Below are 27,182 nucleotides of genomic sequence, written 5' to 3'. Positions count from 1 at the left end.
CCCCCTAATATAGTCCCAAGTCAATATCTGCATAGGAAATCGCCTAGTGTTAATCTGCATCGCTATTTGTACTTGTTGTGAATACGCAGGCCACAAGAAGTAATTAGGTGGGTTTTTTTTATATTTTTTTATATCACTTTTACTCAGGACATGCTAGCTGGCAACAAAGGATTCCATTCATTATGCTAAGCTAAGCTAGCGCCGACCCTGTCAAACTAAAACAATGCATGCACTGAGACAAAAATGCATTTGCCCACCTATCTAAATGTAGGAAAGAAGGTGAATAAATCTTTTTTTTATAAGATTTTCTAATATCGATCTAGCTTACTGCAGTGTGAAACAAGTGTCTAATACCAGCCTCGTAGCGAAAGCACAGAGTAAAGTTAACATAACTTTCAACAGTCAAGCATATTATAGTATGATTGTTTTGACCAAGTAAAACAGCGCTACGTTAACTTACCCCACAATTTAAATTTTTCAAATAAAGTGACCTGTATGAGTAATAATTCAGCAATTGAGTTTGTTTCATTAGAATGAAATAAAATAATGTGAATTTAAGTCATCGAATGTAACTGCAACAAAGTTCAAGGAAGAAGGAAGGGCACGTTAAACATAACTTTAATCATAAAATAAACATAAACAACAAAATGAAAGGAGAGGCAGCAGCCGACTGCGGCATATAAGCATAGTAAAATAATAAAATATAAGGTCTCGGCCCCGCCCTGCTTCATACAACAGTAGCGATTATAAACTTTACCACATTAGCTCATCCATGAACATGATTTCTGCCTTGAGTCCTGTCGGATTGCTTTCCATCGTTTGTGGAGGTGAAGACGAAAACTCCCATGATTCCACACTCATTCACAGAGTCATCGGCTTTGTTATTGCTTTGAATAAGCAACCTCTATAGCGGCGAAACTTACATACTGTGCCTTTAATGCAGTGCACCTGTTCTTGTATAAATGGATAGTTCATCCAAAAAGTTAAAATTCTGTCATAATTTACTCATCCTCATGTTGTTTCAGACCACTGACTTGCATTGAATGAAAGAAGAAAAAAATAAGAAAAAAATAGTATTTTGTGTTCCACAGAAGAAAGTCATAAAGGTTTGGGGAAAAATTAGGGTAAGTAAATGATGACACAATTAACATTTTTGGTGAACTATCCCTAAATGAGTTTCATGTTGATTTTGCTCTATTGCAACACATGAAACCGTGAGAAATGTCAGAGGCAGTTGTTTCACTGATCACACCTCTACCATTTTTGAGTGTGAAATACCATGCAAGTGAAGATTTCAATTTCAACAACAACAGTCAGTAGTAATGAAATGCCCAACTGTTATCGAGATGTTTTGAGTTAGTAAGTGAACAGCTGGCTTAACAGTTGCAGCTCTTGTCTTGTAGGCCAATCAAGACACTAGACACAGACCAGTTCTGTCACCAATATGTCATTAAACAAGGCACTGAACCAGAGGATTGTACAGATGCACTCTCCTTGATTCTTGAAATACTCTCTGTTCGAGCTTTCAAAGATTTCACACTCACAACCTGTCCAAAAAAATAAATAAAAATGTTTAAACTAACACTCCAGCCTTTTCAACTAATAGTTTGAAGACCAAGAGAACAATATACACTGGAAAAAGAAAAAAATTCTTCTCCAGTTATGACAACGTCTTCTGTTGGCTATCTCTCATCACAGGCCTGTGTTATCGCAACCAAGCTCTTAAAACAGTCTTCATATCAGCCCTCCTTGATTTGCGCTGAGTAGAGAGAGAGAGAAAATAAAGCAATACAAAAATGAGTATAACTTTAACTGTAAAATATTGTTAAAACGCTAAGGAAAAAAACTGTTAATAGGTTAACAGTAAGTTCCCGTACTATATACAGGGAAAAACTGTAAAAGATCTAACCAGACATAATATCATGACATTTTTACAGTAAAATTTCTAAACATTTTTAGAAGTAAAAAGGGCAAATCAAATTATAATTTACTGTGAAAAAAATGTAACTGACATTCCCAGAATTCCCTGTGTGACACTTCACATTTGGAAGTATTTCGTTTAAATAATTATGTTTCTTAATAGTTTTTGTTATGAGTTATGCACATTTGGGTTTTATGTTACATCTTCTGTTGTTTAATAAATGTTTATTTGTGTTCATGTGTGTTACCATGATGGTGTTTAGTGTTTGCGTGAATTACTCTGTGCACCTTATATACTACTATAATTCAGCTTATGGAAAAGATTCTTCGTCATAATTCTTCATGTGGCTTCCTCTTTTACCACCTGTATTATTATGCTAGTTTCAGTATATGTTAAAGGTATAAAATAGATTTTAGTAGCAGTGTGCATTGTTGGATTTACCGGTTTGTAAATTACAGTTTTATACTCTAAAATTTACAGGTTCTTCTGTAAATATCTTTACATTTTACTGTATTTTTTACAGAATTATTCTGGCAACCACAGCTGCCAGGATTTATTTTTATTTTTTTACAGTCTAGTCTTCTGCAGCATCACCGGCAATGCTTGTCAGCAACGGTGTTTTTTCACCCTCAGGGGAAAACAGGGGCTGTACTGGAGAAGTGATGGATGGAAGCGAAAATGAATTCATCAATTTCCCCGTGAGAAGCAACAAGGAGACGTCCAGGTGTTGACATGCATGTCCGTGTGGTGCACGCCTGACATCACATGTGTTTATGCACACCTGTAGAGTACATGTTGCAGACCACGACGTAACACAAATGCAGTAGCTTATTACAGTGGTAAAAATGCTCTAAATAGTTGCAATTTCAGCAGTCAAACTAAAAAACTGCACTAAAATTTCGCTAAATTAAATGACATTTTCTTTAACTGAAACAAAAATTAAAATTAAAACTTAAAAATGGGAAAAAATATGGCTATCATAATATCAGATTTTAACTGCACAATTATCATGCCAAAAATAATGCGCAATAACAATATTAAAATGATATATAAAATAAAATAATGTTATCAAACTAATTCATATAAAATTTTGTGTATTTTGTGTTTGGCCAATGAATCACACTCAAAATTCAAGACAGCAATAACACAAGAAATGTAACACAGATAATCACCTGCGTACATCAACTGCGAAAGCCCTGAAATACTCTGAACTAAACTATACTGAAGAAAAACTGAAAATAAAATATAAAGAAAAAAGAAAAATCTTTTAAATTAAATCAATATTGGAACGCCGGCTCAGTATTGGCCAGCTCCTGCGTCAGAGACTGACACGGAAGAGGAGAAATAGTTGAATAAAGTCGTTATTTTGGAAACAAAAAGTATTCTCGTCGCTTCATACCACTAAGGGTTGAACCACTGTAGTCACATGGACTATTTTAAAGATGGCTTTACGAAAAACTGCTTCATGAGGGTAACACACCTCGTCTTATCTCAAAAGTGTACTCCCTCTTGATGGATGATGCTTTAAAACCAGGTTTACATAAATCAAGGGAGAAATGGGAGTCTGACTTGAGTGTGACAATGGGTACAGAGCTCTGGGCTGAATTGTGTCAAAAAAGTTTAACTGCCACTCTTAATTCCAGATACAGGCTGACTTATTATAACTTTCTTCATCAAACCTATCTTACGCCACATAAATTACATAAATATAAACCTGAGATATCTAACCTGTGTTTTAGATGTAGTTTAGAAGAGGGTTCATTCCTACATTGCACTTGGTCATGCACAAAACTTAACACATTCTGGCACGACTTCTCTGACATCATGACCAAACTCCTACATCTCCCATTAGATCCTCAAATCTGCTTATTAGGAGATACTACAAATATTGATACACGATTAAGAAAAGCTCCAAAGAGGTTCCTCTCACTGGCCCTGTGCGTTGCAAGGAAGTGCATCGCTATCACATGGAAGTCGGACTCTCAACTTTCCATAGGAAGATGGGTTTCAGAAATGAATAGCTGTCTTCCACTTGAAAAAATTACATATATACTCAGGAATGACTATAATACTTTTACAGAGATGTGGCAGCCCTATTTAGCATATATGGACACGTTGTCAGCTCCTATGATGGACGGGTTGTAGTCTTTACAAGCTCTTTGTTGTCAGTGCTTACTGTTGTCTTCCCTGCCTCTCGATTTTTTTTTTTTTTTTTTTTTAATTGCTTAATTCATTTTATCATTATTAGTACTAGTATCATTTTCGTTATTATTAATTTTATTTATCTATTTACTTTTTCTCCTCCTCTCTTTCCAGTTCGTGGGTGGGTTGGGGAAGGGGTTTGGAGTTGTGTGTTTGTGTTTTCATGTATATTCTGGAATTGAAAACTGAAAAATAAAATATATAAAAAAAAAAAAAGATGGCTTTACTACCTTTCTGGGCCTTGAAAGTGATAATACCGTTGCAGTCTATGGGGGGAAGGGGGGTCAGAAAGCTCTCAGATTTCATCAAAAATATCTTAATTTGTATTTCGAAGATGAACGAAGGACTTGCGGGTTTGGAACGACATGAGGGTGAGTAATTACTGACAGAATTATACATTTTGGGTGAACTAACCGTTTTGAAGCTCTTGACCGAACCCCCTGCAAATCAGTATGTTTTAACACCACATCAACTCTGAATAAACCAGCCCAGAGATTTGTTTAACAGTCACTGGAGTATGTAAATACCATTGAGTACTTTCACAAGTGTCAACACAAGCGAGGGGCACGTCGAGTCCTGTCGAGGGGGTTAATAAGGGATGTATAAATAGGCCGGCAATATTAAATATTGAGATTACATTCAGAGGCATGGAACAATTAAAATGTGACCGTGTAGAGAGGCTCCCGGGGAGGCTCCCTATTGATCACAGCTCTGCCAGGCAAGACCAGAGCTCTTGTTTTGATACTCAGATAGGTAGTGATCTAAGCATCTCAAGGGATCAATTGAAAAGCGCAGCCACAAAAACAGCCAATTAGTAGCCACACTCCACAGCCTCCCTCTCTTTATCTCTCTCCACCCCTCCCGCTCACTCTCTTCCTCCCGTTCTGGTGCATTCCGAAGGCCTCGCTTGTTTATTTTCCAAACTCACCGAGATACTTTTATACAGTGCACAACAAGGAGCTCGAAACCTTGTACTGGGTAACGCCAAATGCAAATGAACCTCTCATGCCCTTCTTTTCCTGCAAGTACATCCACGTTCCCCTGTCTGAATTTCATGTTCTGAGTTCTGGAACCCCGGTGTAATTCATTATCCTTGTCAAGTTAATGTTCCGTGTTGAGCCATATGGCGAGGCTAACACGCGCAATAAAGGAAATTCCTTCAACTTGTTATAATCAGCACATTGGGCTGTCCAAAATCTGACATAAACAGCTTTATTGTGTTTGCTGCATTTTCTCTTAAAATTCCTGACAAAAACAGGAAAGCAAGTAGGAAAGGAGGGGGTGGGGGGAGCTGGGGCTAAACTTGGAGACCAGCAAAAGGAGGGAGGGAGGGTGAGGTAAAGAAAAAGAAAGCTCTACAGCCGTCTAAAGTTTGTGTCGCTAAGAACCTTGAGCTATCAGTGCAGAGTCCTGAACGCTTGATGCCCACACACGAACAAGCAAACACAGACAAACACTTACAGACATCACAATGCCAAACAAAGCAGCACACCCACTCGCTCACTGGCTCTGTGGCTTTTAAAATGGATCCTTTGTTTCCTCATCTGGAGTGTTTGTGTATCTCTCTGTTGTTTCTGAGGCTTTTGATGTTATGACGAGTTCTGTTTGACAGTCGGCGTAAACGGGGCCGAATCCAAGGGGCCCCGCCCACCCTCTCCGGGCCCTCCTTCGCACGATGCCACCCGAGCAGGTAGAAAGGGGGTGGATGGGTCTGTTCTTTGCCATCGAAATGCACAGAGGGGCACAATCTCAAACACACGCTACCCCTGAGCTCAGCATCAATTTCTGTTAATTACAGTCTTGTCAGCAGTGGCATTATTCAAACAGCTAGCGCAAATGTTAATGAGCTCTTATTTGCATATTTATTTTTTTCTTTGTTGAAATGTCATTGATTATTATGTTCTACGATGATGAATGCCTCTGCTGATGCTCTCTGATATGTAATTAGTCATTAGATGGAATGAATAGATCAATTAAAAGGAGGGAGAAAGGACGGGATTTAGGACGAATCAGAAGAAAGATGGAAGATTGAAGAGGATTATGGGAGTGGAGAACGAGGCTGTCATCTTAAGGTGAGTCGTCTCACTAAAATAGGAGGGTTTCTCATCAGTGGACCGACTCTGGTGTCTCGTACATTTAAGACGAGGGTTTTCAACCTCTTTTATGCCCAGGACCCCCTTGCAAAGATGGAGCAGATGCCCAACATTACATAGACCTAGCACATAATAACATATACACTTTGAAAATCAATCCTCAATAATAATTCAAGTACAGATATACTTATATATTTTTTATTTTACTTCACATTATCTTCTTTGATCAATTATAGCGTAAAATGACCTTTGAGGAACCCACAAGTAAACATCCTTGCTTTGACTCATTCCCTTCTTGTTGAGAACAGCCCATCCAGAATCTCACAGGTTTGCAGGATCTCCTGACTCACCAGATGGGTGTGTAGACTTGTCAACAAACACAGCAGCTGGATTTGTCCTAAACACCCCCACCTCAGAAAGTCAATGGGACGACCAGGTCTGCGCAATGTGATTAGCTGTTGTTACTGAGGGGAAAAAAAGAGGGGAAAATGTTTTCTTTTGACCTCTGCGGTCCCAAACTTAGCCACCCTCTCCAGCCAATGCCCGCTACTCCCTGATATGAGACGGCGAGAGAGAGAGAGAGAGAGAGAGAGAGAGAAATGCATTACTGCAGACCAGATGGGAACATTCCACATGACCAAACCAATCAATCACCTTGGTGGGACGCAGGTGCGCCACAGCCGTGCAGCAACACACCATTTCACAGTCTATCGGCCACAAACACATGGTCACCAATCAATGGCCCCCTGAGGATGCGCGCTTCTCCCCAACCCCACTGGTTCATGGCTGATGACTTCATAATCACACATCCCTCTCCCTCTCCTTCCTCCTCTTCTCGCTCTCCCCCCTCGGCGGAGGAGTGTGATGAGCTATCTAATAACCCTTTCTTTCACGCACCCACCGCAGATCTCGCCGCGTTGGACGATGACTCCCCTCAAGCTAACCCACACAGACTCACGTGTGTGCGAGATGGTCGCTTGTGGCCGGAGCCGATGCCGTGCGTCGAGAATGCGATGGAAAAACGGGAGGGCGGGGCCCAGGATGGATATCGCATCATCTGAGCCACATCAAAGGCACTGAAGCCGGCTGGTATCAAATGCCAAGCAACTGTTAAACAATGGGGCCTCACTTGGAAGGATGGAGAAGGATGAATGCAGGAGGGGAATTTTGATCCCACTCGGGCGGCGCTGCCGGCATACTCTCAAACTCACACGCAACCATGCCAAAATCCTGTTTTAAGACACATTCGGGAAGCTGAGAGACTTAGATATCAGAGAACAGGCATATGTCAGAAGCAATGAAAGAGTTGTCAGTATTAAAACATTTCTCTATTCATACTGCAGAAGTGTTTAGTAACACTTCTCAAGGTTCTGTCAGAGAGAAATCGTGTCACAGAGAAGGAAGCGTGTGAAAACAATTCACTCTGTATGTGTGAAAGTGAGTCCAGGGCTTGGACGCGCCAACCTACAGGGATATTTTAATACCGTTGGTGGAGTTAACACTGTACTCAACAAATTCTGCAACACTATGGGTGCTATGCAGTGACATGAACAGGTCAAAGCATAGAATATAAGAGCTGGAGCGCTGGAATGTCCAATCAGAAGCCAGGACTGGTACTGTCCATTTTATAATATTCAGCACACTGTTCAAAAGTTTGGGGTCAGTAAGATTTTTTTTAAAGGAAATTAATATATTTTTTTTTAGCAAGGGTTTTTTTTCCATCAAGTTAATCAAAAGTGACAGTAAATAAAATTTGAACTGCACCAAAAAAAATTGTATTTCAAATAAATGGTGTTGGTTTGAACCTTCTATCATCAAATAATCATGAAAAAAAATCTATAAGGGTTTCCATAAAAATATTAAACTGTTTTCAACACCGATAATAATAAGAAATGTTTCTTGAACAGCAAATCAGCATTTTAGAATGATTTCTGAAGCATCATGTGACACTGAAGATGAAGGAATATAGCATTTTAAAATATGTCAAATTAGTTTTCAATTTTAATAATATCTCACAATATTATTGTTTTCACTTATTTTTGTTCAAATAAATGCAGCCTTGTGTGAGCATAGTGCGTTCACTTTCAATGTACTTACAGCGTACTTACCGACGAAAATACGGAGTAATGTGAGGTAACAACATGGGTTAAGGTTAGGTTTAGGGTTAGTACCTAGTTATTACCCAGTTAGTGCCATTACTACAATAAGTACATAGTATGTAAATGCAAAACAGGACTGTAAAACAAAGTGCTACCAAAAAGTCTTACAGACCCCACACATTTACATAGTAGTGTACTTTTATGCTAGCAATTAGGATACAACTAAAAGTAATTAAACATTTAACATGAAATTAAATGAACATTATACAATATGTATGAACTTTTTTTTTTTTTTAAACGAAAAATACAAAAAATGTTTGAAAACTGTCATATTAATCAGCCCGACTGATATTTATGTCTATTATTACTCCTAATGTAATACATCCAATACTTTTCTGCCTTATTTAAGGCAACTCTCTACAATGCGAGTAAATCACTCGCATATGCAAGTAAATTTCACTCTGGGCGACTAAAGAATGTCTATTATTAGCCATTGGCTAATAAATTCTTAGATTTTACTCGCCAGTGTGTGTGTCAGATGCCAATTATAAGTTTAGCATAGATATATTTTCATTCGCTGAACACTGAGAGAGGGCTCGAGAGTTTCGCTCTCCGTCAAGCGATCTGTACTATGTGTACTAGTATTTCTAATTCAGCTCAGCGTACCTGTATTTGACGTACCGTGCGTAAACTCTAGTGTGAAGGTGCATAACTCGCCGTTGCGTTTTTCACACACACGCAAAGAGAGAGAGAGCGAGAGCGAGAGCGAGAGTCATACATACCACGCAAAATTGACGCGCTACATGTAAACGATATTCTTGTTTGTATTTTTCTGTCAAAATAAAGAAGTTCATCTGGAATTATTCAGCTTTTAAGAACAAGCAGAAGACATGCCGGTTTCTCCGGTGGAACTAATGCGCACATGGCAATCTCATTGGATGGCACTCATCCCTGTTTTAAATTCAGCAAATCAGAGGGAGCGCTGACAACGTAATTAAAGGTCCCGTTTTTCGTGTGTTTTTGAAGCTTTGATTGTGTTTACAGTGTGCAATATAACATGTGTTCATGTTTCGCGTGTAAAAAAACACAGTATTTTTCACACAATTTACTTATCTGTATACCGCTGTTTTCACTGTCCTAAGAACGGGCTGATGACTTCCTTGTTCTATGAAGTCCCTCCTTCAGAAATGCGTAACGAGTTCTGATTGTGCCAGCGGTTCCTGTGTTGTGATTCGACAGCAGCTTAGCGCACATAGCCCGGAAAGGTCACGCCTCTTACCATAACGTGGAGATGCATGCGCTCTGTGTTATTGTAAACATGTCTTTAATATTACCCTATCAATTTGAGCCGGAATCAGACCCGGAGAAGTACAGCGTCCCTGGGAAGGACAAACAAAGGTGATTGGACTCTGGGATGAAAATAACAGCGTCTCGACGACATGGCGACAAACACACTCTACAAACGCAGCTCTTCCTCTTCTCAGTGGGAGCGCAACAAGACCACGCCCCCTTTTTTTGTGTATTCCTGTGGGCGGAGGTTAGTCAAAAAACTGTTCTAGTGACGTCATTAAAGCAGGAAGTAGAGGGATGTAGTCCAAACCGGCCGTTCGATGTAGGCGACTTCTGTTAAATAAAATATCTCGCTTGGCATTGAACTTTGAGCTTTATAATTTTACAGATATTATTTATACTCTAACAACAACATTACACACTAACTAAAGTTTGAAACATGGGATCACGAAGAACGGGACCTTTAACATTCATGAACCCAGCAGCTAATGTGCTGTATATTGTCAATATTGGTAGTAGAATTAGTAGTAGGATTATCTTTTAATAATAATAACTATTATCTTTTTTTTTACAGAAACACTAAATGACCAACAATATCTTAAGTAGAGGTCGACCGATTAATCGGTCGGCCGATTGATCGGCCGATTTTTTGCATTTTTAACATAATCGGCATCGGCCAATATCCAAGTGTATCAAGCCGATTATTAGGCAGGCGCATCTGTGGGCAGCCTAGTGTTGTTGTTGTGGAACACGCGTTCGAGGCATGCTGCGCCTAGAGTCATTCTCCAGCAGAGTGAGCAGACCTTATCCAGTGCTTAAGGAAGGAGCTAAGTTCCTTGGAGAAAACTCCTTTATATTTAATTAAAAACTTTTGATATGTTACTGCCAACTTAGAGAAAAAACATGAATAGGCGACATGACGTTCGGCTACTTTGAAATTGATAGCGTAGTTGAGGTTGCATTAGCACTGCAGAAGGGTTGCGATCATGTCACAATAAGTAAGCAAGAATTTACAGACAGTGAATCTGAGACTTTTATTTGTTCTGTTTGTGTGTCTTATATTTGAGAGGGTTGTCACTCAATGCAGAGAAATAAGTAATAAAAAAAAGAGACCAACTATATGCTAGTGAAGGACTGGCTTTGCTTTGCTAGGGTTGGGTAGCTACAGACAGACCCAGTGCTAATACGGCACTGGTGCCTTAACGACCGTTATTTACCGGACCGAATATCAACGCGCATTTCTGTGCTTCATATCAGTGCTACTGTTATGCCTGTGCTTCTCTTGGATGCTCTGAAAACGGACGTTAGAATAACAGAAACATCGCTTCGCTGCACTTGACACTAGTCAGCAGTTAACTTTAACATTCCGTTAGCTAGTAACGTTAGCTGGATTAAACACGGTTAAAATGCTGGCCAAACAGTAGTGTAATGTGTGACTGTATTTCACTGTAGACTAGGGGTGGAACGGTACATGTATTCGTATTGAACCGAAACGGTACAGGCGTCACGGTTCGGTGTAGAAATTTCCACGGAGAATACACGCTATAAAAATAAATAAAACTTGTGTGCAAAGTAATGCGGAACTACTGTTAGATACGCGGGTTCTTTAGGGACACCTAATCTGTAGCTCCGCTTTAGCTCCGGCTGCGATGTAAAGATTGCAATGCGTTGTGTGTGTGTGTGTGAGAGAGAGAGAGAGAGAGGCGCGGGCGCGATCGAGATCGAAAAGTCGCGTGTGTTTAAAGTCGCAAAGTGTTTACTTATATTTGTGTGCAAACGCGCGCGCGCGTGTGTGTGTGTGTGTGTGTGTGTGTGTGTGTGTGTGGCGCGGGCGCGATCGAACAGTGGAAACATAAAAACATACTCCGTCATTTTGTTTATCAGGACATCATTCAAACTGCAAAGTGTTTAAGTTACTGTTAATTCAAATGTTAAGGAAAACAAATATATTAATCTGAAATGTAGCAAATTAATTTTCAATTCATTCAGGTACAATTACCAAACATATCTCAAGTTCTTTTTGTCTTTTGTACAAGTGCAGATTGGTAAAGTGTTCAATAAATGTTTTTGTTGAGAAATCTTGTCTATCTTAAGTAATTATTTGTGTTACATTTTATCTTTCAAATAGAGGTTAAAAACAAGCACATAATCGGGCAAATATCGGCCAAAATAAATCGGCAGCATTTATCGGCCATCGGCCGACCCGGATTTCAAAAGATCGGCATCGGCATCGGCCTGAAAAAAACCATATCGGTCGACCTCTAATCTTAAGCACCACCACCAGTCCTAAGTTCAGTTAAAATGACAAATATGCAGTAAAGTTCTAGCATTAAATAATGCGTGATTAATATAATAATATAATGCTTGATTGACTGATTTTAAGAGTGTACATTTAGATATTTAAAATATATGCCATTTTACAAAGATAAGCTGAACTGGTGGAATATATATATATATAAAAATAATAGTATATCAGTCTGGCGAGTAACCGAAAAAATGTACTAGCCAATGGCGATTCTATTGCCAAGGTGTGCGTAGAGGGTTGAAAGGGCAAATGACGTGAAGCTGAAGGCTATCTTAATAAAAGAGTATTATAGCATCTATAGTGCTGTATATGTGTGTTTAATGTGAAGATTTACAGCTGAAGGTAGAATTTGTTTTCCTTCACAAACAATGACAGACCCTTGGATTCTATACACTGTATGTGTATGTGTAGAAAATGTTGGAGCGCTTCTGCACTGAGAGTCTTACACAGGCACTCATTCAGAGGATTCGTCTCTCCTCTCTGGATTAGATGTGGGGGAGGATGGGTTATTTCTAGGCAGACTGACTGCACGCTCACCACCTGAGACCCCGAGCCAGGTGTGTGTGTACATGTAAGAGTGTGTATATGTAAGAGCAGCACCTGTGGGGCACAGCAGGAGCTCGGCTACACACAGGTGGGAGCCAGAAGCCCTAATGTCCATCCCATGAGCCCCCTCTCATTTCAACAGGTCGTTCAGTAATTATACTCAACACAGCCCATTAGCCATCAGCCTTCAGAAGTACATATGCTCCGACATCGCTCCACACCGCATGCCTACGCGTGAGAGACTGTGGGGGAGATCGTCTTCCAATGGACACGGAGCCTGAAAATACCTCTAAACTGCTTTTTCTTCACTGAAATGTTCAGTATCTGTGATATGGTGAATGGATGTAAATATTCACAAATTAATAAGGAAAAAAAACATATTAAACATATTACATTTCTGGGTAACATGGTAATAATTATTATGGTCAATAACTGATAAATGTCTGATATTAAAAATCTACATTATTTTAAGAACAACAACAACAACAACAACAAAAAATGCCAGAAATACAATTATTAATTCAAAAGTAGCCTAAATGTAAGCATTACAACAGTATAATGAAATCCAATTTAGACTGATATGATCAATAAAAAAAGAATCTGTAATATCATCAGATAATAATAATGAATATGGTAATGATATGTATTGTTTGCATCAGTTCGCATCATATATCTGCAGGTTCACTTAAATTTTGACCAGTACTTCGTCTCATAGAAGCAGCTTTTCAGAGTTTGTTAGTAAAAAAAAAAAAAAAAAAAAAAAAATATATATATATATATATATATATATATATATATATATATATATATATATATATATATATTTCAAGGAATAACGTTACACTACTGTGAATAATACTACTAAGAAAGATTTCACTTACTGAATTTATTTGATTGTTTTTATTGCATTTCATTGGATTTTGGATAATATTTATACTACCATTACTGGCACCTTTTTTCATCACTATTCTTCATTTGTATTGATGCTTTGGCAGTATGTTGTGTTAAACAATCATTCCAAAAAAGTACTTTGAAACTGAAAGCTGAAAGAGTGGGAGAGAGAGAGAGAGAGAGAGAGAGAGAGAGAGAGAGAGAGAAACAGAAGTCTGGTAAAGTCATTGACAGAAGCAGGGTGCTCTGGGTCCAGACTGTATTTGTTTCACTGTCAGAATTCTTTCCTAATGAATCACTGCCCTTCAACTTTGCATTTTCATTTAACTATCACTAACATTTTCATTGCCATGAGATGCTGCTAAGTACCAAGGGATGAAACTGGGGAGGAGAGGTGGAAAAAATTAATGCAAAAGGAAACAAAAAAGCAAAAGGTGCAAAAAAAAGCAAGACATAGAGATTAAAAATGATGATAGAAGAGTGGAAAAGAGGGGGTTAACGAGAGGAGGGGACATGAGAAAGGATGATGGGTGGAGTAATTGAGAATACAGGAAAATACGAGCAATGCGCCGAGAGAAGAAACTAAATGGACGTAAGCAGCAAAGAAAACATGACGGAGAGAGAAAGAAAGCCCAGAATCATGTATACACACTCCAATAAAGAATGAAAGCAGATTTGGGAGGTTTTTTGTTCAGGCTTCGTTATGCATGTAACGGGATTGGATTAAATAATGCCAGCTAATGATACAGTCATCAAAGCTCAAAGTGCCACATGCTGTTTGTGTTACTGAGTAAATCCAACTGTGCTGCACATGGATGCAGAATGTAGGCGTCGCATTTTCATGTGTCATTACGCATTATTGAGATATCTGGCACATTTCTGGACACCATCATGAGTACTGGGCAACAAGATATCAAAGATAAAAGAATCAAACTATTTTAAGGCTTGAAACATCTTCTACACAAGTACGTGGACATACACACTTCCAGCTACATGAGCTTAAGTTTCATGCATTGCATTCTTCTGAAATGTGTCAGAACCTAAGTATGGGTTGCATTCTTATGGACTTTAGATATACAAAGACGGTGCACTCATATTACTTATGAATGGGAGAAAGTGCAACGTACAATATGGCAGAATAAGTACCGGTTTCTAAATAAAAGAGCCAATCGCGTCACTGCAGATGCCATTAGAAGCTCTGGTTGCTATAGAAACAGTCAGTATTCTGAGGTACGAGCTCAGGACTGAGCTGCAGGTGGTTCTAGCCTGAAAAATAAGCTTTTTAAACGCTATTTGAGCAGAAGAAACAATTTATGGGACTGTTCATTTCAGATTTTGTTGCTGATTTGAAGTATGTTAGGGTTGGGAGTTTGTCAGGCAGTTTTTGACATTTCATGATGACTCCCTATTCAAGTGGACAGGACTTTGTATTGGATGCCCGAAATAGGCCGCTGAGTGAACAGACTTTCCTTGAAAGTGCCTTTGGCACAATACCTGGCACAGAAAAATTACAGGGTTCCCACACCATTTGACTGATTTATTTCCATGAATTTTCCAGTCGTTCGTGATGACAGGATAATGTTTTTTAAAAATTGCTTTAATAGAGATTGAACTCAAGTAGGCCCATATTTTAAACGTTTTCTAGTTCTATACATTTTAAATTTTAATTTATTCCTATGATACCAAAGCTGAATTTCAGCATAATTACTCCAGTCTTCAGTGTCACATGATCCTTCAGAAATCATTCTAATATGATGATTTGCTGCTCAAGAAACATTTATTATTACTATCACAGATAAAATTGGTTGTGCTGGTTGATATTTTTAAGGGAAACAGTGATGCATTTTTTCAGGATTCTTTGATGAATATAAAGTTAAAAAGAACAGCAATTATTTGAAATAGATTTTTTTTTTGTCTTTAGTCTTTAAGTCTAAAGTCTTTAGTGTCATTTTTGATCAATTTAACGCATAATTGCAGAATAGAATTATTGATTTTAAAAAATCTTACTGAACCCAAACTTTTGAACTTTTTAATTCTATAATTATATTCATATAAACAATTATTAAAGACTTATACAATCAATATAAATCATAAAACATACATAAAAAATCTAGGCTATATTAACTTCAGAAATGTCAAATTCTTAGGATTTTGTTCATTTCTATGACTTTTCCAGCCCTGGAAATCACAATTTTAAGATTCTCTGATATTTCCAGGTTTTGATTCACCACGGGAATCCATAAGTTAGTTGAACCGTTGACATGCTTACAGCAAGCAATCTGAATAATAATACTAACACACTGGCTTTAACAGCACAGATATGCACAATAGAGCATGTACAACAGAAGCACATACTCGCAATTAGATGGCTGAGAATTTGAAGCGCTACTTGCATATATATACAGTATACACTTCAGGCTTAAGCTTTCAGTGTGCCATTCATATTTTTGTTGATTTTGTAGTCATGATTTTTTTTTTTTTCTGCTTTTGCGTTTGATAACAGTACTCTATACGGCATAGACGCGTTGTAGACAGATTAGCTCAGGCTGCAATTTCGGTCGCCCCCAGTGGCCTGTGACAGCAAGCTCCCAAGACCTCTCTATCAGCAGGGCTCTATCAGCTCTGCCGCCTCCCCTGAAGGCTCTGAACTCTCCTGGCCCTCTGCGAACAGCCCTGCAGACATGAGCGCACCAGGCCCCAGCTGATCTCTGCAGCTGGCCGGCCCGCTCGCCTCACCCCCTCCGCACAGAGGCCCGGGCCTGGGGAAGCCAGGGCGGATGACGGGTGGATGGAAGGGAGGAGGGGCGCTGGTAGAAGTAGAAGCGGAGGAGAGGGATTTGTGGCCTTTCAGACCGTCTTGGGCTCTTCACGCTTGGTTGAGCGCAGTAACAGATAAGCGCACCCTGGAGCTCTGCATAATGACCAGCTACATCCACTACACTTCACACTAGTGCCACCAGACTCCCACACCACTACAGATGTCTGCTCTGAGCCTGTGTCAGCACACATTGCTTCCAGCATCATAAACACTCCTGTGTGTGAGTGGCTAAAGTTGAGGCTGCTCAAATGTCATGTACAGTGCCTTCTTTAAGTATTCACAACCTTGACTAATTCACAAGAGCCGTTCACAAAGGATGCGTTCTTGCATTCAAAAACAGCTTGATGCAGGGCAGTGAAAGCATCTTAAAAATCAGTGCTCATGGTGTGAGATGCTGAAAAACAGCGAGTTGGTCTTTACAGTGCATGTTTATATATAGGCCTGCAATAACTTATCAACAAAAAACGTTAATAATCAGTCATGGAAATATTAATCGACAACAAATGTGATTATCAATTAATTGCACCAAAATATCCACCATTCATGTCACTTTACAGCAGTGAATAATGCATTTTTATGGACAAAACACATCTGTAAAAGAGCGGAGGACACAGAGTGGGCCAATGTGGGAAAAGAGCACGAACCTAGTTCAAAGTGACAATAAAAACTTTTATAATGTTACAAAAAATTATTTCAAATAAATGCTGTTCTTCTGAACTTTCTATTCATCAGCCATTACTCCAGAGTAAAAAAATAAATAAATCAGCTTTGCCATCACAGGAATAGATTATATTTTAAAATACATTCAAATGCAAAACTATTTTTAGAGAAAAAAAAAGAAAAAAAAATTGAAATAAATTAATAAATAATACTTTATATTATTACTGTTTTTGATCAAATAAATTCTGCCTTGGTGAGAATAAGAGACAAAAACTTTTTTTTCTTCTTACCGACACCAAACTTTTGCTTGGTGGTGTAAGTGAACACAAATGGAGGGACATGATGACATAATTGGATGATTAGGTGGAAGACAGACACGCTAAAGAGAGTGCATTAGTGAGCAAATGAGTGACTGGCAGGAGGAGGATAAAATGGAGGTATACAGGGAGGAGGTGGAGAGAGAGTGTTCTTGACTGCACCTGCGGCCCTGCTGTGTTGTGTAGCCGCTCTACGGGATCGTGCACCTGAGCAGCACCTGGTCACAATCAGAGGATCGGAGGCCCTCAGAGGCCCCACACACACACCTGCCTCCAACGCTACACACCAGGGAGCCAGAACACAGCATACATGCTCAGCCTTAAGGAATAATTAAAAAGCAAATAAATAAATAAATCACATGCAGTACGAGATACGAACAGACAAGCCGAGCACTGGGACAAATCTTTTTTTCGCTTTCCCTCGGCTGAACAAAAGGATAGCGAGATGCATCTTGGCATCACTGTGTTTCTGCTCCTCTTGTGCACAGAGAAAAAAAACACAGCTGGGGTACCAAACGCTCTGCACACTTTGCATTGTCACTAAATGACTGCGTAATTTCATTTCCTGGAAAGCCATTAGGTTTCATCAAAGGAGATGAGAAACAGATGAGAACAATTCTCTTATGCATGGAGAATTCATTTAGCGGCGCGGCATGCACGGGAGCACCACGCTAACACCACACGCACTGCAGGCAGAAAGTTGGGATGCAAATTTCAGAAATTAGTGTGCCGTTCCACAATTATTTTGCACATAGCGGAAGTGCACCGAGAGAGATCAAATGACTGCAAACCACCTGTGTGACGCGCTCAAAACAATGAGCTAATCCAGGCATGCGGTCAAAACTGCAGTAGGCTGTATAGAGTGATATGAACCGAATACATCATTCCACTAAAGGAAATGGACTGCCTAAAAGCTATACTGTGGCTTTAGACACAAACTTTTGCACAATAAAAGGTTGTGATTGAGGGTGAAGGTTGATTTTCCTTCATTCAAAAATTTATCAAAATCTTCTGAGTGATGCTGATAAAAGTCATACACCAATAAATGTCTGAGATACTATTTTGAATAAATGAACAAAACACTAAAAATTACAATCAATCAAGTAAATCTAGGCATCACAAAATTAATATCATAACAGTATGAAAAATGCATATTCATTTTGAGATTTGTTATAGATTAAATTTACCAGTATTATTAAATTATTAGTAATTTTAAACAATAATACTTTTTTTAAAAATCCCTAAAAGCAGCCACTAACTGAAAATTCAGCTTTGCTGAAATTAATATATGTTAAAATATATTACTAACTACTACAAACTATTACTGTTTTTACTGTATGTATAATCAAATAGATGCAGCCTTGGTGAGAATAAACGACTTCTTTAAAAAACACTGACAAATATTACAGACCACGAACAGCATGAACGGCAATTATTTTCTTACTATGTTATTACTGAAATTAAAACATTTTACACAATATTTATTCAAAATGATCTGAAAACAAGAACTGAGCAATTTAAAGAGTTATTGTGGTGTGATAGCCATCACTAGTAAAGCAGTCTGAGAATCTGCGACGCCTTTCACACAGTTCACCTTTGCGTTCTGTTGCTAAGGCTACACCATTTGGGAAGGCGAGAACAACAGCAAGACTTCAACAATATCTACTGCCGTCTTCGTACAGCGAGAGAACCTATAGGTGCCAGACCAGCCATGATCTTCTCTGGGGAAGAGACAGAAATAGAGATTTGACCCGGGGGAGCGTTGGTGAACCTTCTAATGTCCCAGGTGAGGAACACAAGCTCATGGGTTACATTTAGACCAACTAATAGATTTTATCTAGCAGGCGATATCACACGGGTGCAATCACTAGACGTGTCTTCTGAGATCAGATCTGACGTACACAGCTAAATAAAGATGAGTACAGAAGGCAAAGTCTTACTGAATCACTTCAGTAGTGAGCAGGGTTGTGTGTGCGTGTGTGTGTGTTGATGCTGCTAATAATAAGCAGATTAAAACAGAGAGGATGTGCGGCAGGCCACAGGAACGTGAGTGCATCCACAAGACAGTCAGCATTGTTAAAAATATAGACAGGCACATGGATTGAAATGCTGGCGAGTGACAAACACAGTCATTTGCGCTAACACACACACACACAGAGAGAGAGAGAGAGAGAGAGAGAGAGAGAGAGACTCGCTTATGGTAATTAAATAAAACGAACTAATCTAAACCAGCTGAAGTCTTTCTTGAGTTGCTTGCGGAAGAACAGAACAGCAAAAAAAGAATTTCTCAGATACAAGGAAGTCCGGAAATGTCCTTGTAATATCTTCTGTCTCTCTTTGATTCTCAGCCATCAGTGTGAATACAAGCAGAAATCCAGAATTCCACAAAGAGATGGTAACTTCACAGACTTCATCCAACGTCCTCTTCTCTCTCATCTCAAACTTTCATCTCATCAGAGAGTGTGTAAAGTCAAATATTCAATCCATGTCATCTTGAAATAAAATCAAGAGGCTTGATGAAAAAAAGCAGTAAAAAAGACGGCAAATGCTAAAGATGAATGTAATAGCTGCACAAGGACGCTTGACTGGTTGAGGTAAAGTGAGATCATTATGAAGGGTCACTAAGCACTAAAGGTCACTGATGATTTTGTACACATTTTCTGTGCTAATTTGGAGGGACAATCATAATGGGTCTGCTTAGTAGTTTTAAATTAGCAATGTAACAGAAGTAGCAACAGATCTTTTCTTCCTTATTGTGACGTACTCTATATCCGATTGATAATTGATTATTAGAAAAGAAAAAAATGTAGGACAGGTACTTGGTTCTATCCATCGGTTGTTGATTGGATGGAGTCAGATGTCTGAAGAAAGAAAGGGACTGGGTTTAAGTGGACTAAATGATTGGAGAAGTACAGTATACGTCACCAGACAGAAGTCTTTAGTTTCACCAGAAAAATTTGTTATAACTGAGTTTTGAGAAAATTGAGTTTTGATTAAAAAAGTATGTGGTAAAAAATTAAACATGCATGGGTGAAACGTCGTCATGAAACAGAAGTTGCAATAGTCTTTTCTTCCCTATTGTGATTTTCTTCCATCGAAGAAGAGATTTCAATGGGACCTTCCCGGTAAAAGAAAAGATAAATACAAAGTTCCGTCATGAAACTCTAGATGGCGCAGGCTGATCGGTCCTTAACTCAACCTGCTTGCTATCACATCATTCTCTATAGGGTAAAGCTGATTGGTTCCTGCTGTATCAGTAGCCAATGAGCTCGCTGCTCAACCTTAAAATACTTGGTTAGCAGCATTTGCCCAGGGGGGTAATCGAGCGCTCGATTTCCGTACCACCCCTGGGAGTCGCCATTGGCTAACAAGCCTTCACCTGCTGTTAGCATCCCATTGACTCCCATTCATTTTGGCGTCACTTTGACAGCGAATAACTTTACATCTGAGGCGTTTAAAGACTCCATTTGTCCATGGTTTATTTCTAAAGAAACACGACAATGCATTGCATCTTACATTATGGCCCCGTAGAAGCAGTTTTTGTAAAAGTAGGCTAACAATTGCGTCATAACCACGCGACTCTCTGGAAATTACCGTAGAGACAGGAAGAGAAGCTCGCAGTCAATCGGGGGGACGTGGAGGCATAAAGTCCAATAAAGTCAAGGGAGAAGCCCATAGAGAGTCATGACGTTGCTCCTGCTCCTAGCTCATGGACAGCTCCTACTCACGCTCTCCGTCTCTGCGAGATTCGGAACTTATCGGAAGGGAATGGTTCAGATTTCGTTTGGCACATCAACTAGAAAACTTACAACTGTCAGGCAGGCTGCTCACGTCACATCCACGTCGTCAAGCTCAGTTTGAGTCTGCGGTACGCTCAGCCATCAGGAAGTGAGGGCTTCTAATTTCCTTCACTTCTCTCTGTTGAAACCTCTGGGGTCGCTGTGTCCAGTTTATATACTGTCTATGCATTTGCCTTAGCAGTGCAGCACGCTTACAGAAACCCTCCACCTTCCCCAGCTCCACCTGTATAGATCTGCTACAGGTAATTCATGAATGCCCTATTGTACAGCAGCAGCATGTTTTACTTGCTCATAGCAGCGTGTGTTGTATGTATTGGCAGCAAGTCCCGTACTTGCTCTGCAGCAGCAGCAGCGTAGCAGATCTATTCTGCAAAGACAGATTTAAAATGTATAGTCTTGCTCTTACAGGAAATCAGACTAAAATATTGATGATTCCTGTCCAATCAGTTTTTGTCCAATCAGATTATCTTTAGAATAAGAATGTTCCTCCCCAAACAAGAAGCAAATAATGGTTCATGGATGTAATAATATTATAAATGCATCCTGTTTTGTCAAGACGCAGGAATACAGGAAAATGCACTTTTGCAAAATAATTTCATGGGGTCTTCAAACATAATAATCTAATCTCAAAGTACTACACTCATATTGCTATGTGAAAAAATGTAGTGAAGCGTCAAAATAAATCTTTCACCTCAACCGAAATTAAAGTTTTCATTGAGCCTCTTTCTTTTCATTGGGTAGGCTAATTGAACTCAATATGCTGTTCAGGGTGTCGTGTTCTCAGGTGATAAATAAAACCAGTAGTAGTAAAGTTCTTCAGCAACAAGACACATCTCATTTCTCCAAATTTTAACTGAACAATTTTTACATATTACTACTTTAGCATCCTTTTTGGCTACGATGAAGTGCATCCACCCTTCTGAGATGTTCACCTGTTGTAGCTTATCTAAGTTGTGTGCATGAAATAGACATGCTGACATGATCATAACGCACCATCAGAGAAGCGCTTATTATTAAACGTCACTGTTTCATCAATGGTTTCTGCCCTCTAAAACCAATTCAGTCAAAGCAAAAACTATATATATTTAGTTAATTTTACTGCATCACTAAAACATTTTCAAAGTAGTCAAAATGTGGACGGAATAGAAGACAACTGTATGAATCATTGGTTTTTTAATTCTGCAGGTTTCCATGTAGTTATGCAGCCGCAGAATCCGCTTGGCCCAGTCTTCGACCATTTAACAGCATGCTTTGGGAAAAAAAGGTTGACTGGAAATGAGCGTGACCTGACAGACCAGCACTAAACTCCAGCGGAGGTGAGAGTTTTGCCAGGAAACACAGCTTCCTGAGATCATGTATGCGCGTTATTCCCATCTAATGCAAATCACAAGATTCCCCTGAGCTTCAGAGCAACAAGCTTCACCTTAGACTTCAGGAAGTTTACAGCAAAACACATGTACAACTGATTGCACCGTTTTTTCCCCCCATGAACATTCAATTTAAAACTCATGTACCGTGTTTTGTTGTCGACCGTTTCATCAAGTCTAAAGCCAGGCCAGCTCTGTCTGTGCCAACTGTTACACATGGAGTTTGGAATGTCAACAAAGTACTAAACTAATTTGTCTTTTGTGATGGTAATCTGTTTGACCAGTAAATACTGGCTGCGCTGAAGAAGCAGGATTCTCTACGTGCATGCAGATTTCTTCTTAATCTAAAGCTGCATTAAGCCTTATTAAATATTGCTTAAAACTTCAACATAGAGTCATCATTACGCAACAGCGCTCCATCCTCACATTACAAGCGGACACACACAAACGCACACACAGACGGTGCGCTACGGTTGGCTGATCAATGTTTTTTCAAATTGATTATAGGGTTAAATTTTGGTACAAATTATATTTAGGCTTCTGAAAACGGAACAGAAATAGTTTATATGTTGTGCAGAACTGAATTTATATTGGACAATGTTTGTGATTATGCATTACTCGATGTCTTCAGCTGCTGCGTCAGAGGATTGTGTACAGCGCAGGACGGTTTTAGCCGTCACAGTGCGGGTGCCACGTGCATGCCGAGAGACGAGGAGGATGCTGGGTAAGAGGATTGGAACAGGGCGCCGGCACGTGCGCCCCAGACTGACTGACCTCTGACCTCGACACTGACACAGACCCTCCCATGGGCTTTCTTCAAGCATACACACAGACACATGGGGAAATACACACCAACACATTCAATCACCCCAGGGGTCTAAATGCGCCATATATAAAGATGATGCAACAAAGTGAAATATCTATCCATTCAGACACAAACCTCTAAGGAAACGCACTGTAAAGGTGGATGCCGGATAGGAATCACATTTTGCACCTAACATCTGATGTGTAGTTCATACATAAATGGCTTATGGCTAATTTCGATGGTACTTGTGACTAAGTGACAATAAAGGTGGACAAATCCAATACAAACGCAGCAGAACAGAGTGTGACCTTTAAAATGGATCTCCATTATTCAGAACAAGCAGCGGTTACTCTAATTAAAATGTTATGTCAAATAAACAGTCATTACCAGCCATCTGCCTAGCACTATAAACTGTAACATGTTCATTATCATACACAATAGCTGACCCCAGGTAACCCCAAGCTGCTCTCAACATGTCATACTTCACTTAGAGAGAGCATGGAACCAGGTCAACGCATTCAGCCCCCACAGGCATATTTAAGACTACTAAATGAAGCATTCAAATTAAACTGCTTAATGTGATAATGGTTTATTAAAGCAAATCTGAGGCGTTTCTTACATTAACGGCGTGGACAAACAAGATTGTGTACGCGTTTAGATTCCACCGTTTAAATTAAGCTACATTTATGTGTCTGATTTAAAAAGCAAGATTCGAGAAGGTTTTATCAGCCGCAAACAGTTTGAAAAGGTAAACAAACAAGTTCCAGCCTACGATTTCTATTTCCTTCAAGAAACTGCAGACCACCGGGATTTGTCTCGAGATAATCCACTTAGATTACCACGGCTCTGTTTTTAAACGGCACACGCAGGAAAAAAATGGGTCACATAAACCCACGAGTAACTCATAGGCCAGGGTTCCCTCAGAAATGCCATTCGTGTGATGGTAATGCTTAATTGTATTACATTCACATTCGAATGTAATGTGCTTTTTTCATTGGTGAGTAATAACCTTTCAGAGATGATTTAATGAGGTTGCTCCGGAATGGGTAATTCCATGTAAATCCCAGATATTACTGCTGAAATTCAATTTGATAAGACTCGGCCTTCTCGTCCAATCCCAGCAAGATAGCGCAGGCAATTTAGCCGTGCAATCAGATTGTCTAATTCCCTGACACATCATTGTTCCAGATCATTTCCATATTTTGCTAGTTATAGGCATAATTAGTGCTGCATCAACAGGACAGAGGAAAACCAAACATCCTCCCTACCTCCACCACCCACAAACACACGCACAAGACACACACACGCAGATCAAATGGCATAGAGATAACATTTAGTTTCGGTGGGCTTCGTGCAATGGCACCCATCCGTAAACTTGCCACCTTACATGGCAACCGGTCTCCAGGGTGATGCTACAAAGAGCCGGGGTTCAGCAGCCCATAAAGCTGTCATGTGCGTGCACATCACAATAGCGGCAGACACAGAGACCTCAGATATAACAACATCCATCAATCACGTTCAAGGGATAAAGAGTCCATTGTGACTCTAATCAAGCCATTTCACCTGATAAATATCTAAGAAAATGCTACTACGGATTTTTATAATTAACAATTTCTTAAATGTTAATATATATATATATATATATATATATATATATGTGAAGAGTTCAGATGCAAAAGCCTTTAAGTGCCATCTGAAATATTCTTCTAGAATGATCATTTTTATCAAGCTTGTATATTTAAATTCAGTAATTTCACTCAAATGACAATTCATAGGTAATTTTCATTGTCATTTAAGTGAAATTACTGAACTTAAATGTACGAGCTTCATAAAAATGATCATTCTAGAAGAATATTTCAGATGGCACTTAGAGGCTTTTGCATCTGAACTCTTCATATATATATATAAATGTACAATTTAATCACCTCAACTGTCATGAAAAAGTCTGCACAAAATAAACAAATGACACCCTGCCTATTAAAGATCAAATTTGTGTCGTAAAATTCCTGTAATATACAGAATTTTAGAAGGATAGCACTATAACAGAAAATAGTTATATATACACAGAAATAGATGCAAAAAAACCCCCAAAAACGTTGCACTTCACAATGACAAAATAATCCACATCATCAACATGTTCCAAAATTACACAACAGAAATAAGCGTGTGCAACTTTCAGAATCTGCACTGCACTTCATCTTGATGCTGAATAATGTGTATTATGCTTTGTGTCTGTGGAGTCAGCAAACAAGCAGTAAAACTAAGGGGCCAAACAAGCACAAACTGATACAGATGGAAAATTATTTGAAACATTTATGGAAGCAAAAGAGGAAGTGGAGCGAGTTCAGTAGAGTTTCACACACCTCTTCGGAAAGAGGGGAGAGATTTGAGAGAGCCCGTGGCTGATCTTTGGCCCATCTGTTTGTTTCACTACCACCCCTGAAACCCCTCCTTCTCTCTCTCTCTCTCTCTCTCTCTCTCTCTCTCTTTCTCTCTCTCTCTCTCCCTTCCTTCTCTTCCCTTCTCACTCTCCTCTGCAAAAATGCAAGTGTGCCATTGGAAGAAGCCAGTGGCTTTTCTGCTAGCTAGAAGCGATAGCTTTTGTGATGGAAAACTGTAATGATGGTGTGACTTCCACCCTGGGGGAGGGTCAACTCCTGAAGACAGTCACACCACAGGAAGATTCAGAAATTGGGGACAGATGTGAGAGAAGCAGCAGCAAAAAAAAAAAAAATATATATATATATATATATAATTATATTATATATAAAACTATAATAATATTATATATAATTAATTATGCATAATATATAATATTACATTATTATATATAAATATTATTGGTCTGTGTAGTTGTGTAGTCAATGCATGAACAAATGACTAATTAATGAATGGATAAAAAAAAGACACACATCTGTGTGAATCATTCTGACAAATTCTTCAGTGAATCTGTCAGGGTAGTTACTGAATCTCACCTGAACATCTGAACTCACTGAACGGCAAATTCATCATGATTTTCATTTTTAACTAAAAAAGAACCATGAATATTTTCTTATATAATAAATAATATTAAAAAACAATTTTTGTATATTTTTCAAAAAGTGATATATATACAAAAATAATACTTTAATTCAGCAAGGATGCCTTTAATTATTCAAAAGTGACAGTAAAGACATTTATAATGTTACAAAAAAATTCTATTTCAAATAAATGCTGTTCTTTTGACGTTTCTTTCATCATAGAATCTGAAAAATGTAAAAAATATTAGGCAGCACAACTGTTTTCAACATTGATTATAATAAGAAATGTTTCTTGAGCAGCAAATCAGCGTATTGGAATGATCTTTGACGGACCATGTGACACTGAAGACTGGAGTAGCAGGAATAAATGACACTTTTAAATATATTATAATAAAAAACAGTTATTTTTAATTGTAATAATATATCACAATATTACAGTTTTTACTGTTTTTCTGATCAAATGAATGCAGCTCTGGTGAGCATAAGAGACAATATACATTTATTAAATACCCTCACCCATCTCTGGCACTTCCTGTGGTGACTGCCTTCAGAGAGAAGCGTCTGATCGGTCCACACATTGCTAAATGGATTGATGACAGAAAGACGGGTGTGAAAGAGAAACGGGTTGGATACTCACCCATTATGCTGGAGCTCATGAAAGGTGTTGGGGACAATCCTTCATGGGACACTAATCGACTGTCACTCAAGTGATCAGCATAATGAGTGCTGTCTCCAAACCCCTGGGGGAAAGAGATCACAGCATTAAACACATTATTAGCTGGACCTGCTAATTGAGTGCTATGACACTACTCTAATTACTGGGGGAAAAGAGGGGAGCACAAATGGTCAACTGTCCCCCGAAACGATCGATATTTCTCCACTCTCCTCATTAAAAAACACTTTCTTCAAAGTCTTTGATGAATTTCATTAAAAGGGCAAACAAAAGAACTGAAGAGAAGATAGCGCTTGTGTTGCGATTGTGTGATTGTAATAAAGTTAATGGGGCACAAACAACAACAACAACAAAAAACAGCTATTGAAACATTTG

The 27,182-nt window shown here is 38.9% G+C and overlaps 1 protein-coding gene across 9 annotated transcripts in view; it reads right to left on the bottom strand.

Annotated features, from left to right (window-relative positions):
• Nucleotides 1-27,182, bottom strand: part of tcf12 (transcription factor 12) — a 122,095-nt gene that overhangs the window by 50,619 nt on the left and 44,294 nt on the right. For all 9 annotated transcript variants that reach the window (XM_084405281.1, XM_084405276.1, XM_084405280.1 and 6 more), the window contains one exon: nt 26,772-26,874. In XM_084405281.1, coding sequence (XP_084261407.1) covers nt 26,772-26,790 — 19 coding nt within the window. In that variant the 5' untranslated portion in view covers nt 26,791-26,874. The remainder of the gene's footprint in view (nt 1-26,771; nt 26,875-27,182) is intronic.

The sequence above is a fragment of the Rutilus rutilus genome (assembly GCF_951802725.1).
Source record: "Rutilus rutilus genome assembly, chromosome: 3".
Lineage (NCBI taxonomy): Eukaryota > Metazoa > Chordata > Actinopteri > Cypriniformes > Leuciscidae > Rutilus > Rutilus rutilus.
Note: the sequence above shows the minus strand (reverse complement) of the source record. Positions and strands in the feature narration are given on the sequence as shown.